The sequence below is a fragment of the Mytilus edulis genome, chromosome 2 (assembly GCF_963676685.1).
Source record: "Mytilus edulis chromosome 2, xbMytEdul2.2, whole genome shotgun sequence".
Taxonomy (NCBI): Eukaryota; Metazoa; Mollusca; class Bivalvia; order Mytilida; family Mytilidae; genus Mytilus; species Mytilus edulis.
Genome location: NC_092345.1, coordinates 55,343,847 through 55,359,889, shown reverse-complemented (window position 1 = coordinate 55,359,889; position 16,043 = coordinate 55,343,847). Strand labels below are relative to the sequence as shown.

At 30.7% G+C, this 16,043-nt stretch overlaps 1 protein-coding gene across 1 annotated transcript in view; it reads left to right on the top strand.

Annotated features, from left to right (window-relative positions):
- Positions 1–16,043, top strand: part of LOC139510275 (small subunit processome component 20 homolog) — an 84,066-nt gene that overhangs the window by 29,530 nt on the left and 38,493 nt on the right. Inside the window, exons 16-31 of the mRNA XM_071296767.1 lie at positions 7–89; positions 990–1,098; positions 2,971–3,121; positions 3,762–3,827; positions 4,542–4,688; positions 5,176–5,329; positions 5,732–5,936; positions 7,303–7,461; positions 10,063–10,153; positions 11,166–11,251; positions 11,734–11,859; positions 12,686–12,852; positions 13,387–13,465; positions 14,024–14,219; positions 14,772–14,849; positions 15,345–15,424. Of these exons, the coding sequence (XP_071152868.1) occupies positions 7–89; positions 990–1,098; positions 2,971–3,121; positions 3,762–3,827; positions 4,542–4,688; positions 5,176–5,329; positions 5,732–5,936; positions 7,303–7,461; positions 10,063–10,153; positions 11,166–11,251; positions 11,734–11,859; positions 12,686–12,852; positions 13,387–13,465; positions 14,024–14,219; positions 14,772–14,849; positions 15,345–15,424 (1,977 nt within the window). The remainder of the gene's footprint in view (positions 1–6; positions 90–989; positions 1,099–2,970; positions 3,122–3,761; positions 3,828–4,541; positions 4,689–5,175; positions 5,330–5,731; positions 5,937–7,302; positions 7,462–10,062; positions 10,154–11,165; positions 11,252–11,733; positions 11,860–12,685; positions 12,853–13,386; positions 13,466–14,023; positions 14,220–14,771; positions 14,850–15,344; positions 15,425–16,043) is intronic.

The window sequence follows — 16,043 nt, the reverse complement described above, 5'->3', positions numbered from 1 at the left end:
TTTTAGGCCTCTAGTTAACAAAGACCAGCTGATAAAAGTTATACTCAAGAAACTAGATCAGTTATGTAGTGCTACAGGAAATTTAACAGGTACATGAGACAAAAAATCTTTCTTTTTTACATGTAAGAGGGGAATTAGGGTGATCAGTTGTTTGTATAGGGATACAAGAGTTTCAATCTAATTCTGATTCCCAATATCTTCCTTATGAGCTACCAGACTTGATAAAAAGTCTTTGTTATGTTTATGTATTACCAAGGTTATTTCAACTGATTGAACAAGCTTACATTTTAATTTGCATAAGAACAGTCTTTTTGAAGATGTGCATGATAAGGGTGATTATTGTTATAATTATTATTAATTTCTAATCACCTATCAGTGTCACCAAACAAATTTAAAAAATGAACGAATTATTTGATTTAATAATATAAGTATTTATTTATATGTGTTTTAGCATTTGCAACTAACAATTTGGAAAATGTGACAATAAAGATGTTTTTAAAATCCGTTATACATGAAAATCAACGACCATGTCTCACATTTTATTTTACGAATACACCTATATAGTGCTCAAATATTTTATCCAAGTGAATGACCATAACTGGACACTTCAAAGATGAGCTTATCCATAACACCTATATACAGATGGACTGGTCTATGATAAGCAAATCAGTTAAACCCTGCCCAGTCAAGTGAAATAAATCAAGTTATATTGCTCTGTGTATTTTTTAATGTAGAGTTTTGAAGACTGTTGGTTGTCTTTTCACTGATGATAATTTTAGCTATGATTTATTCCGTCTCACTTAGGAGAAAGTTGTTTGTTATTGCGCACTATTTGAATCTAAAATGAGGCTCTGGAATCTGGATGCTAGATAAAAGGAAACTTCTGAAAGGATCTTTTCCTATCTTATATAACCCCATTATAGCTTCCATGATGATTGATTATTTCTGGAGTAGAGTATTATGTTAAATTATTTATTTTTTTGTTGCAGATGACCAGTTGTACTTTATTTATCAGATAGTTTTGTGTTTATTAAAGCTGCAATTAGATGGAGAAATATTTGACTGGATACCAGTGGAAAGAATTAAATCTCAAATTAGGTAAAGTTATAACTATCATTATCAAAAGAATCCAAAAATATTTTCCAATCCATTCCAATGTAGAAAATGAATGGGAATTTGTATGTGCCTGTCAAAACACATACAGTAATATATAATAACAATAATTTAGTCTAACTGATTCTTAAAGATACTTTATTGTTTTTTTAGGATGCTATACAGTGTTCTCCCCAGGCCGTTTTAGCACCGCGATGTTCAGCGCTATCCTAATTTACCGCTGTGGTATTTGGGCAGACCGCAGCGCTATCCAATCAAAATCAGCGCTATTGTTTTTGAATTTTCAAACTTCCGGTATTATTTTGTACACAATCCGATCACGTGATCGACTGGTTGAAATAACCGAGAGATCGTTAATTCACCCAACGTAGTCAAATATCGGAGGGGCCAGTTCAATAAATGAACAAAATGGCGCCATTTGCAAAACTTTTACTGCCAAATAAACATTTCCTTCCTCGAGTTTTCGCTTTAAAAAGATGCAGAAACTTCATAAAAGTAATGAACCGTGCTAACAGAGACATATAAAACATGTCTCTGGTGCTGAAAAGTTCATTTCTAAATTATATAACCATCTACGATTATTTCATTATTTTTATGTTTACAACCGCTGTTGAACCTGTATTGCTTCAAGGAAGCATTCATGTTATCAAGGGATTCATTACAAGTCCGTATTTTACGATAAGTTGTCCATCCATCACTCTTTTCCAAATGGATCAGGGAAAAAACGAAACGAAAAATTTGTGTAAATATGTAGAAAATATCGATAATTGTCAACCAATCATCAAAATATATCAATTAGATAATGCTTTAAATTTAATATAAACATAGGATGGCTTGGATAAGGAATGGCATTTCATGCTACATAAGCCACAAATGTAAACAGGAAGTTGTGTTAGCCATTAAGGGAGATAATTTGGGAGGGAAAGTCCTAAAAGAAGTATTGTCAAATCTTGACAAACTTATTTGGTGGCAAGTCTTCAAATGTTTATAAAATGATCTCAAACACAACCTCTAAATGTGGTAATTGTTTCAATTGGCAAACATAATTTATTTGATTGGTAATTCAACGTTAAAAATAAGATAAAAATCTTAAAAACAAATTACATAGGATTTCTTTCATATTCATTTTGGAACATGTTTGCCTTTTTTAAGCAAGTCTTTGATAACATTTGAATATTATTGAAAGGGCAATTTCATTTCTTCTTTTTAAATACTAAACTCATTTTTATTGAAAAGTTGTAATTTGCTAGAAATGTTAATAAAAGTTAATGAAAAAATACTAATCTTGTCATCATGGTCATTGAAAACTTCAGTAAATTTATGAAGTTGTAAAGGATGTATAACTAGTTTATAAGTCAAACAACTAAAAGTGCATACTTACTCTCACACAAAACAATTGGAAGGATGGTAATGAAATCAAATCATATTTTAAAATTATCTAGTCATTTTAATTTTTAAAACATAATATTTAAAATGTAACTTTTTTCCATTTTAGTGAAAGCATATGTATACAAAATGAAGGTTTTTGAATATGAAATATAATATCAACAACATGGTAGTTATATATAAATGTAACATTATGTAAAAATGGTGAATGAATTGATCATCGCGCGCTTACCACAGCGCTATCAAAAAATCCTGGGGAGAACACTGCTATACACAAACTGGAATCTTGTTTTATAATACTCACTGTTGTCTTTTCATAGTTTTTGGAATCTTATTAAAAAGGCACATTTTTCAAATTTTAACAGGTTCAGCTATTGTACAAATATTTACGCATGAACACAATATTGAGATTACTGAAAGGTCATATTTCAATCACGATTTCCGATGTATGAAATGTGTTTTATTTTTTAGTTTGTACAGTAATAACGTGCACATATTACGAGCTGCTGATTTATATTTTACACAAGCTGTGATAGACAATAAGGAAGATGTTTTGACAGAAGACAGACTCTTACAGATATATTCCTTTTTACAGAGTAATATTTCCTCTCCATTCTCACAGGTATATATATTTCTCTAATTCTTTGTTAATTTATTCCTTTCTGCACCATTGTATAAAAAAAATTAATCATTTTGCGGTTCGTTTGATCTCAGGTCTTCATTGGTAAAAATCCAATTATGACGTTGAATTGCTTTCCTCTAAGTACCCGCTTAATGTTGCATTGTTATTCCTATACTTATTCAATGTAATTGAGACTGTATAAGATAATAACTTTTAAGTAGCCACTTAGACAGAATTGAATTTATTTTCAAACTAATAATTTCAAAAAGAGAAGGCACTTAATTTTGAAAGCTTAGAAATCTCATTATTAAGGATGGGTCAATTACTTTAAAGAGTTAATGGTTAAATTACAATTACTTTGAAGAGTTAATGGTTAAATTACAATTACTTTGCTAATTTAATGTTATCCATAACATTACAATTACACCTAAATTCAAATGTAGTTGATTACATGAGATTATCTTCTTCTTGTCTCCGTATGATCCTCCTTTATAAGGAGCACCATCATGAGTTATGGAGTTCTAAAGGAGGACATTTAGAGCCTGTATTGGTACAGATTACCTTCATGTAGAGTAATCAAAAATTCATATCATAGGTAGTTTCAATTAAAAAAACTCATTTTGTGACTTATTTTTTCCAGATTAGACAGTTGTCACTTCGAATTCTGACACATTTTGACATTAGACTTCCTTCTGTAGGAAACAGCGTGAGTAGATTTATACATATTAAAATAGTTCCATACTAGTAACACCTTTTTTGCAACTAAATAGCAAAAAAGTGAAAGAGGTGAAAGATACCATAGGGATATTCAAACTCGTAAGTTGACAAAACAAACTGACATTGCCATGGTTTAAAAACAAAGCAAAATAGAGAGAGGCAAAAGATACCATAGGGATATTCAAACTCATATATGGTCAAACCAACTGTCAAATGCCATGACAAAAACCAAAAACAGTGAAAAGACAAACAACAGAACACATAAGACAACATGGCGAACTAAAGAGGTACCTGGACTCAACCAAAATCCAGTATTGAACTCAGGTGTTCAAATGTCACAAAGTTTAAGTTTATAAATATATTTCCAGAGAAAATATATAGAAGAAATATATAGAAGCCTTCAATTTAAACAGTGTGCAAAAAACATGTTTGAAAGAATGAACAGAACACAAATACTTTCATAATTATTTTGGTTCATTTTTCATAGTTATTTCAGCCTGATTTGCTAAGATAACTTTCATTCTAATGCAACATCATTTGTAACCTTCATTTTGATTGGATAATGTCATCAAATCTCATGGCATCAATTGATTATTGATAATCTTATTTATTTAAGATTTTTCTACCAGCATGGCAAGAACATTTACATAATGTATAGAGCAAAAACGTTTTCTTTTAAATATTTTAAATTTTACATCCACAGAGTGACCAAATGGGAGTCTTCAGGATATGTTTAGAAGCAGAGGAGACATCTTTGTCTGTCCAAACATACAGAGAAAGGCAAATGTTTCTTCAGAAGTTAGAGTTCACAACAGTGCAATATCAGATCCCTATAGGACCCTTTACACAGGTATATACTGTAATATATATTTAAAAGATGTGTCTTACACATTTTTTTCTGTTCAGTAAGTTATTTTTTCATAATCGTTCTCTCTTTTAAAATATTTGAAATGGAAACACAATTTGCTTCTTCAGAATCTAAGGAATTCATGGTAATATTTTCATAAAAAGTGTACACCAAAACACTGTGATTGCGTATAATGTCCTTAACAATGAGAATTCATGTACTAATGACATGATGAAATTTTCATTTTTTGGGGGGGAGGGAACAAGGAAATTACCCACAATCCTAGCTTTGGATTTTGAATCGGCCAATTACATTGTGTTCATTATCACTGATGTTAATTTTCAGCCATTTTGTAACTGCATTGAGTCGATAAAGTGAACTATTGGATAATTATTTTAGCCATAAAAACTATTATTAATTTTTATAACTTAATGTAGTCATTGAAATATATTGTATATGCCAGTAATTTTATCTTGTTTACTGCTTTCAGGTTCCTCTTAGATATCTTCTAGGTTGCCTATTCCTAAACTTTAAATACTTATGGGAACCAGTACAGAAGTTGATAGCTACCCATGCTCAAGGACTTAATAAAGAAGATTTTTGGAACTTATATTTAAATCATTTGAAGACTTACTCGAGGCCAGGTATGATAATCATAATATTGGAATTTATACTTTCTCCATTTACTGAGGATTTATATTTTCTGTTTATGTAACAAAAAGTCATTAAGTTTTAGAGAAACACCTCAAAAGGACACTTTTGCAAGACACAAAGTGATTTCCTTCCTTCACATCCAGAATGTTTTTCAAAGTAATAATACTAAATAAGGAAAAAATTGCTTTATCATTTTATATAATAATATTGTCTTTTGTATTCATCTGCCATTTATACATAGTAAACTACAGAGCGTTTCATTGGTCACATTTTAGTGTAGTTACATTGTGGGTAAAATGTGGCACTGTGGGATAAAAGAAAGTAAATATTTAGTTTCATGGAAACATCCCAAATTTTTGCTTAAAGATACAATTTCTTATTTTTAATTTCAGAAAATATTTCCAAAGGTACAGACAGTTCTTTAGAGCAGGATGATATTGAAGATATATTTAGTAGTCATAAGTCAACACTTTGTGTCCACGAAGATGTAGATTATAATAACTTTAGAATTCAGATGTGGAAAACCATGCAATCATTTGCACAGCTATGTGAGAGCAAATCTAGAGATGTTGTACCTTTATTTCTACAGTTTCTACAGTAAGTTATCACTATATGAGAGCAAATCTAGAGATGTTGTACCTTTATTTCTACAGTTTCTACAGTAAGTTATCACTATATTTACACACATCTTAAATGTAGATAACAGACATGTTTAGCATTGAATTTGCCATGTTTTGCCATTATTCCTACTTAAGGTTGTACTTAGGTGAGGGTTTGGAATAAGTGTCAAATGTTCGGACTCCTTGGTGTTTTTCCATACGATACAAGGTAAAATATTTTGCCTCATAATACCTATTTATCTTTTAACATAAGACTTGCTAGCTCATAAAAGGTCAATTGACAAAATTTAAGCAGATTCTTGATTTTCTTTCTTTTGATTTGAGACCCAAATAATACCAATGCAAATATAAGGTAAAAGTCCAAGTCAGCCTTTTCCAGCCATGTTTTAAATATCAAATATCTCGAAAAGGAGCTCCATGACCTATCAATATTTTTTTAGCTTATTTTAATCCTTAACTAATACTCTTCCAGCTTATATTATCAATTTTGAATTCTTGATTTATTTAATTTTACCTTAGCTCACATAAGTACATCCTTAAGTAAATTCTTGAGATAATTGTTTTTAAAATGAATAAGGAGATGTAAGTTGTATGGCTCAAGATGCCCAATTCATTCAGCTAGGTGACAATGGAAGCCTTTTTTTTCTATTCCTCTTTGCATATTGTTTACTTGGACATGTATGATGGCTTCTTTCTAGGCTGAATTATTTTTTAATATGTGGTTAAGTTTTCCGGGTAAATTGTGAAATTAGATATTTTACAAATTCAGAAAACATGAAAGGGCCTGTTTGGTGCTGCTTCGGCAAGTCAAAAGTACCTGTTTTCACACAATTTAGTTCCCTGGAAATTCAATTCTTTTCAAACATTTTTGTTACATACCCATATAAATAGACTACCGGTATCTGTCAAGATGAACTCACCACTTTGAAAAAAAGGTGGCATAAACCATATGAGCTAAGAAAAATAGACCTTATGCAAGTGCATGAAGTGCATGTATATATGTATGAGATATGGATCGATCTTGGAACATCCAAAGATCAAATAAAAGATGAATTATGGTTAGTTCTGTGGGTATTTTTTAAAACAGCTCAATTTTCAAACAATTACAAACTTTTCATAGAGATTTTTTCAACCCAAAATGGACTGACAGATGCATCTTAAATATTGATATTCATTTGCATACATTTGATTTGTATCTGAAGCTCATATAAGAATTCATAATACTGAAGGGAGAAAAATAGAGGAAAAGATATATTGGGGAAGGACAGTTTGATACCATTTTTTTATATTTCGAATCAATGAAGCTATGTTTTGAAATGTCTTTGTCATTTTTCTTTGTTTAGAGAAGAATATTATGCAGTGGATGACATATTTGCACGTTCACAAAATCTTCTAAAAGATAAACCTGTAGATGATGACAAGATGGAAGATGATGACGCAGAGGAAAAAACAGATAAAGAACTGAAAGGAGAAAAGAAAAAGTCAAGAAAGCATGTCACAAGGTTCTTGGATTTCAAGATTTTTATTATTTTTATTAGTGACCATTACGTAGAATAACACGAAAACTTTGCACATTTATCATTGGCTGAAAAATATGCATATTTGTTCAAAATTTTCTGATAATAAAAAAAAATGTGATGGAATAGTAAAAATAAAAGCTTTTGGAGTCCCTCTTACTTATCAGTAGCTTGAAATCAGAAGGACACATATGACTTAATTTTTCACCCTCCAAAATTAATTGAAATCAGTGAATACTATCAAATTGATGTGAAAATAACATACTGTGGTTTCATTCATTTTTGTAGATGCCAGTTTTCATGGATCAAGGAACAATTGTATTTCCGTGGATATTTTACTTCATGTTTTTTCCAGTCTTCATTCAAGAAATAATTATATAATAATAGCAGTGATTAATACAACTTGAAATAAATTTATTGCAAAAAAATCCCTTATTAGGAGCCCTCTTATTAAACACTTTCAAGATACCACCAGCTGTGGTTGAAAGACTTCTGAAGGTATAAGACATGGTTTGGTTGCTGTAAAAATTTGAAGCTAAAAAAAAGGAATTGTAAGAACAATTACAAGTTTTAGGATCACTGTATTATTTTTATACGACCGCAAAAATTTTAATTTTTTGGTCGTATATTGCTATCACGTTGGCGTCGTCGTCGTCGTCCGAATACTTTTAGTTTTCGCACTCTAACTTAAGTAAAAGTGAATAGAAATCAATGAAATTTTAATACAAGGTTTATGACCACAAAAGGAAGGTTGGGATTGATTTTGGGAGTTTTGGTCCCAACATTTTAGGAATTAAGGGCCAAAAAGGGCCCAAATAAGCATTTTCTTGGTTTTCGCACCATAACTTTAGTTTAAGTGAATAGAAATCTATGAAATTTTGACACAAGGTTTATGACCACAAAAGGAAGGTTGGGATTGATTTTGGGAGTTTTGGTTCCAACAGTTTAGGAATTAAGGGCCAAAAAAGGGCCCAAATAAGCATTATTCTTGGTTTTTGCACAATAACTTTAGTATAAGTAAATAGAAATCAATGAAATTTAAACACAAGGTTTATGACCACAAAAGGAAGGTTGGGATTGATTTTGGGAGTTGAGGTCACATCAGTTTAGGAATTGGGGGCCAAAAAGGGGCCCAAATAAGCATTATTTTTGGTTTTCGCACCATAACTTTAGTATAAGTAAATAGAAATCTATGAAATTTAAACACAAGGTTTATGACCATAAAAGGAAGGTTGGGTTTGATTTTGGGAGTTTTGGTCCCAACAGTTTAGGAATAAGGGGCCCAAAGGGTCCAAAATTGAACTTTGTTTGATTTCATCAAAAATTGAATAATTGGAGTTCTTTGATATGCCGAATCTAACTATGTATGTAGATTCTTAATTCTTGGTCCCGTTTTCAAATTGGTCTACATTAAGGTCCAAAGGGTCCAAAATTAAACTTAGTTTGATTTTAACAAAAATTGAATCCTTGGGGTTCTTTGATATGCTGAATCTAAAAATGTACTTAGATTTTTAATTATTGGCCCAGTTTTCAAGTTGGTCCAAATGGGGGTCCAAAATTAAACTTTGTTTGATTTCATCAAAAATTGAATAAATGGGGTTCTTTGATATGCCAAATCTAACTGTGTATGTAGATTCTTAATTTTTGGTCCAGTTTTCAATTGGTCTACATTAAGGTCCAAAGGGTCCAAAATTAAACTAAGTTTGATTTTAACAAAAATTAAATTCTTGGGCTTCTTTGATATGCTTTATCTAAACATGTACTTTGATTTTTGATTATGGGCCCAGTTTTCAAGTTGGTCCAAATCAGGATTCAATATTATCATATCAAGTATTGTGCAATAGCAAGAAATTTTCAATTGCACAGTATTGCACAATAACAAGAAATATCTAATTGCACAATATTGTGCAATAGCAATTAATTTTCAATTGGAGTTATCTTTCTTTGTATAGAATAGTAGTTGAATCAACTTTAATCATTGTTTTATACGATATACAATGTATTTTCATTTTTACTACCAACTGATAAATTAAAACAATCTTTACCATTCAGTGATAACAAGCACTTTTTATTACATTTTAATATTGTATGATGTATTTAAATGAGCAGTTATTGTTGCAAACTTCATTAGAAATTTGAATTGAGATCAGTTTTAAATATTTAATTCACTAATAAAATTGGTCCACATTGAGGCCTACAAAGTTCAAAATTAAACATTACTTGATTTCATCAAAAAATTAATTTTTAGAATTCTATAATATCCTGAATATAATCATGTATCTATATTTTGGATATTGAACCATAATAGTTTAATATCCAATTTAAAAATTTTAAATTCTAATTTTCATTTCTTAAACCAAATTCATAATGTGACATAAACCTATGTTGTGTCAACTATTTAATCACAATCCACATTTATAGCTGTATCAAACTTAAAAGTTGTGTCCATACTTGTCCCATCTGTTCAGGGTTCTACATCTGCGGTCGTATAATGCTGCGCCCTGCGAAGCAACTGGTTTTATTTGATGCTAAAAATAAAACATCCTTCCAAACCACATTATTATTATTTTGTGTTTTATATTTCAGTACTCTGTTGTCACAGCTACAGTTATTGTCACTGTTCACTAATCCAAAGTCACTGTACAAGGAGGCAGAACTTAGGAATATTTATATGGAGGTTTGTATTTTGGCGGATTACTTATATTTTAGCACCAAAGATAAGTCAATATTACAGATGACTTTATTAGTTTGCAAAGATTGCTTTTTTGGTAATTCAATATAACAGACATAATTTAAATTTTATATTAGACTGGTGGGACTTGTCACACCTGCAATTAACTCCAAAGTAGGCAAGACATAAGTGTTGCAAGCTCTAAAAATGGTGGCATATCATCGTCTTTAAATTTTGATGATTTGTACCATTTAAAAAACGTGTAGATGTGGTAGGCATTAATTTCCTTTCTTAATTATATTGATATTGCTTTAACTGTGGATTCAATTATTTTTGTGGATTGAGGAGAACTTATATTGTTGTGGATATTTGATTTCAAGGTTTTACCAATCTCACCATACAAAGCCTATGAAACATTTATAATACGTTATATATTTTAATTTGTGGTTCACTTGTACCCACGAAACCAAAGAAAATAGAAAATGATTTCTATTTGCTATACCATGTGATACTTTTTCAGATTCATCACTCAACAACTTCCTGTTTACGTTATACTTTTAATGGGTGGGGGTATCATTAGTGAGTATTAGCCCACAGATTCATTTGTTTTACCTTTGAGTAAACTGCAATCTATAACTTCTGTGATGTTCTATTCATATTTATACCACCGCTTTGAAAAAAGGGGGGTATACAGTTTTACCTCTGTCTGTCCTTCTGTCTGTCCTTCCGTCAGTCCGTCAGTCCGTCAGTCAGTCCGTCCGTCCCATGAATATTTTTCGTCACAGGAACTACACTACCAGGATTTCTGAAATTTGGTTTCAGGTTTGATATAAGTCAGCTATACCGTGTGATGCGTTTTCAGATTCATCACTCAACAATTTCCTGTTTACCGAACACTTGTTTGATTTTACACATGATAGCCAAGTTGAAAATTTTTCGTCACATTTTTCTCAGGAACTACAATACAAGGATTTCTGAAATTTGGTTTAAGGGTTAATATAATTTTTTTTTATTTCAGCTTTTACAACATAAGAATGGGGAAATACAGCGAGTTGTGTTTAAGTGTATAATGACATATAAACCACAATATCTGGTACCTTATAGGTAAGTGTTAATAATATATTTAAATTTGATAATAACTTGAAAGTAATCTATGTTTTGTGATTTTCAATTGTTGTTTGTCATTTAGAATAGTTAGAATGAATGAATGAAGGAAGGAAGAAAGGATCATTAATATTTGTTGGATACTGATTTAAATGTATTTCATTGGTACAGACGAACTATGCATTTAAATGTTAAGCAAATTACAAATTTTCAATATGAATATATGCAGACTTTGGCAAAACCATGAAATCAAACATCCATGGAAATTGTTCTAACAAAAAAATAAAAGAATACACAGTAAAAGTGTATGTTAAGCAACAACTCCTTCTAAACAGCTAGATAAATAGTAATGAAGTTTTCCACAGCTGTACAACAATACGTGAGGATGTGCATTAAGAAATAGATATTGACTTAACACACTTATAGAACACTAGCTTATCATTTGCAATATGCATTAACAAAAATTATATAAATATTTGCAGGGAAAATTTTGAGAGATTGTTGGATGACAAATCATTTAAAAATGAGATTGTAGCCTTCAGTTTGGATGCAGAAAGTAGCGTGGTAAAGGAGGAACACAGGGAGGAACTTATGCCTGTTCTTATGAGGTGAGTGTTAGTAGACGAGAACTTATGCCTGTTCTATGAGGTGAGTATTAGTAGACACATGTGGAGAAGGATCTGCTTACCCTTCCAGAGCACCTGAGATCACCCTAGTTTTCGATGGGTTTGTGTTGCTTAGTATTAAGACTTCTATGTTGTGTTTTGTGTACTTTTGATTTTCTGTTTGTCTTTTTTCTTTTTTAGCCATGGCATTGTCAGTTTATTTCTGACTTGTGTTTTCATGTCCCTCTGGTATCTTTTGTCCCTCTATTTGAAAGTCTAAACCTTATAAAAACTTCAGATGTTTCTGTACATTCACCTGCACAGAAGCTTGAAGCCAATCAAATTAAAGGTCAGAATTGACTTTACCCATACACATTTGCATGACATGAATGTTTCATTATCATAGGTTATTTTGATTGGCAAACAGCAATCTATCATCATTCTGAAATTAATCTTCATTTCAAAATTTCGAAATGTAACATTCTTAATAACACAAACTTCCACAATATTAAAAGTGTTTAGGTTTAAAAAAAGAAAACCTGGATGGAAATCATGTTTTTATGATCCTAGCATTAAATGTAATTATAAGACTTTTGTATTGAATGCTTCTTTCAGTAATTTTATAAGTTTGTAAAAGAGTTGACTGTGCACAGGTTTTCAGAATGAAGAGTGTCTGAGCTTCTTTCAAAATGCTTTTACACCCAATAAATTTACCAAGAGAAGCATTCAATTCTTTGAAATATTACCCAAAATTATGCTTATAACTAAAGATATTAAACTCACTAGTATTATTCAGGTAATTAGAAATATCATTCAAATTTCATTTCAGAATCCTATATGGTAAAATGTTGAGTAAAACTGGAAAAGATTCGTCTGGAAAATCAAAGAGTAATTTCCGTAGAACTATTGTATTTAGATTTATTATGGGATGTCAATCAAAGGAAATTTGTGTTTTCCTAGATATGGTCTTCTCTTCATTTCAAAGTTATGTTTCGGGTGAGTAAAATATTTATACCACTTTTTCCAACAGAAAATTAATAAACTTGATAGTATTGTCTATTTATATACAACAAAGTTAAACCTATATGAGCATTTTATTTTATTTGCAATCTTTTCTTTTGCAAATTTGAAAATCAACATGCCAACTTATGTTTGGGCAAAAAAAGAGATAAAACGCAGGAAAGAATGTAAGTTCATAATTTTTTCTTTTTTTTTGTCTCTCTCTCTTTTGTATTATCAACAAACATAACTTAAGTGCACTTTTTACTTTTCAAAGAATTGATGTTTTTAAGTATGCTATATCTGTAGGGTAAACAGTTTACATTTATGCATATTAACACTCGAAAATGGTGAAATCAAAATATTATTGGATTAGTTTGAGAATTTTTAGAAAAATGTGAGGCTCAAGCTGGAAAAGATGTACTTGGTCTGAAACTCAAGATTCAATCTGACAATTTTTCTTTATTGTGAGATAGGTGTATGTCTTTTTTCTGTTGAAGTAATCAGAAACAAATATTGGTATAATTTCAGAGGATCCTTTGAATCTTGTGCAGAATATTATAGCAGATTTAGATCTTTCATCTGTGACACCAATGAGGAAAATGTCAGGGTGAGTGTAGGTTGTAGTTCTTTGTAAAATGATATGTGTTTCATGTGTAATATCACCAAATCATAATACGTCACATCTGATTGCATACTAAATGGGGTTGAATTTGACCATTGTAGGAAATTAATCCTACATTTCATCACACTAAAAAAATGTTTGGTCATATTCATATATCTTGGGTGTTTCAAAGCACCTGGAACTGTGTTTTGCTTTCAAATTTCATATTGCAACCTGATTAATCGGGATATTTGAGAAAGCATTTTTGAGAAGTATAGAATCACATTACCATGTAGCTGAAAGGCCCTAGGAAAATTGTAATAACTTTCATAATGTAGCACAAGACGAAATACATTTTTAACACCAAAAATATTAATTGATTGATTGATTGATTGATTGATTGATTGATTGATTGATTGATTGATTGATTAATGATTGCTTTATGCTGAATCAGCACAAAAGGCTATTTTGCGACAATATACCAAAAATAAGCAATAGTTATATCTGACTGCTTTCTTACAACAACAAGAATCTTATATTATATTTCTTTTAACTTTATTTCAGATGTCTCCATTCAGTTGAATTGGTGATCAGTAAATTAAGTCATAGGATGGAAGACTACCTCGACTCTTTGCTGAAGATTTTGTTAGGTGTCCTGTCAACATCAATGACATGTCTTGAACGTAGAGATGACATGTCACCAACTGTTGTGTCACTTCTAAAGAACATAAGAAATATGGGCATTAGCACAATAACACAGGTAAATTGGCACCTTTTTGTAATCTATAGATTTTTTGGTCAGAATTGAAATTTTTGAGAAATTTATATTGATAAAGCCAGTGTTGACTGATAAGCCAAAAAAGTCGAAGAAATCTGAAAGGTATAAACTAGCTGGATAACTTTTGACTGTTATAAATCTTTTGCATTAAATTTTATCCAATTATGATTTTTTTTTCTGCATCAATTTAATTTTTTTTTTACATAATGGGTTAATAGGGTTAATATCAATTTCAAGAGTAAAAAGATATAAGAAGTTGTGGTATGAGTGCCAATGAGACAACTCTCCATCTAAGTCAAATTGGAAATGTAGATTGTATTAGTGAAATTTTAAATCTTTTTTTTATTTCTTAAAATTTCTTTGGTTTTTCATAGCCAATACTTAAAGATGTTACGATGTATCATTATATTTTTGCTGTTACTTCTGGATTATTTATTTGTTGGTGTTTTAACAGGTAAAAAATATATTGAGTTAGGAACCAATATAATGTATATTGACATGAATAGAACAAACACTTCTATCATTTACTTACAGTTCTTTGAGGAATTTATTAATTACAAGTTTACAGAAAGAGAAATAGAGGCAGTCTTCACAGTTGCTGTATGGCCACAAGTAAGTTGTACCCTTTTATAGAATGTTTTCATTTCACATATAATTTCAGGAATTATCTTAATGTGAGAATGAAAGGACATGCAGGTGAAGGTAATACTACAACCTTAAAACATAAGTGTACCAAAATAGACATTTAAAGGTCAAGGTCAACATCTATTCAACTGCAATATAACAATTCAAAGGCCTTGAAAAGAGGAAGGGTTTTCTTTTTACTTTACTTTTGCTTTTTAAAAAAGTCAGCTGATTCGAATGATATATGTAAGCATAAACAAATTGTTGATTAAAATATTGAAAACATTGATGGCTTAAACCTTTTACAATTTACCACTGTTTTGGCCATATCTTTGTTCCAATCACAATTTACCACTGTTTTTGGCCATATCTTTAATCCAATCACAATTTACCACTGTTACAGCCATATCTGTAATCCCATACATCCATAATCGATTGTTCACTTATATGTGGAAATAATAGTTCTTCACTTTATGATTTCAGTTATCTAAGTTAACATATGAAGGAATACACCAACCTACTCCATTGATGAAGCTATTTAATCTATGGTCCCAGCATAGCAGGTAAATACAATTGTCAATAATGTTCACATTTTCCTTGAACTATCCACCATAGACCAAATGACATAGATGCAAATAAACTCATCATGGATACCAAGATTAAATTTTATAGTTACGCCAGATGCTTGTTTCGTCTACAAAAGACTCAACAGTGACGCACCAACCCCAAAAACTTAAAAAGGCCAAATAAAGTACGAAGTTGAAGAGCATTGAGAACCAAAATTCAGAAAAGTTTTTCCAAATACAGCTTAGATCTAACATCTAAATGTCTCTGTATGGCATTAAACTATGAGAATAGTTGACTATGATAGTTTTATGACAAAATGTAAGAGAAAACAAACTGCCTGATTTATGTACAAAACTATATACTAAACAAAGATGATGGACAGTAACAAACAACAACCACTGAATTATGTGCTCCTGACTTGGGACAGTTCTACACAGAATATGATGGGGTTTAGTTTGTGAGCACTCTATCCTGCCCTCACTGAGACAGTGGTGTAACAACACAATACAAGAACAACCTGTAAATTCAGAAATTATTGGGTGCATTTATTATTGTGATTTTGTCATTTACGACTTAAACACAATTTTAATTTTCACGATTAAAATCCTGATCAAA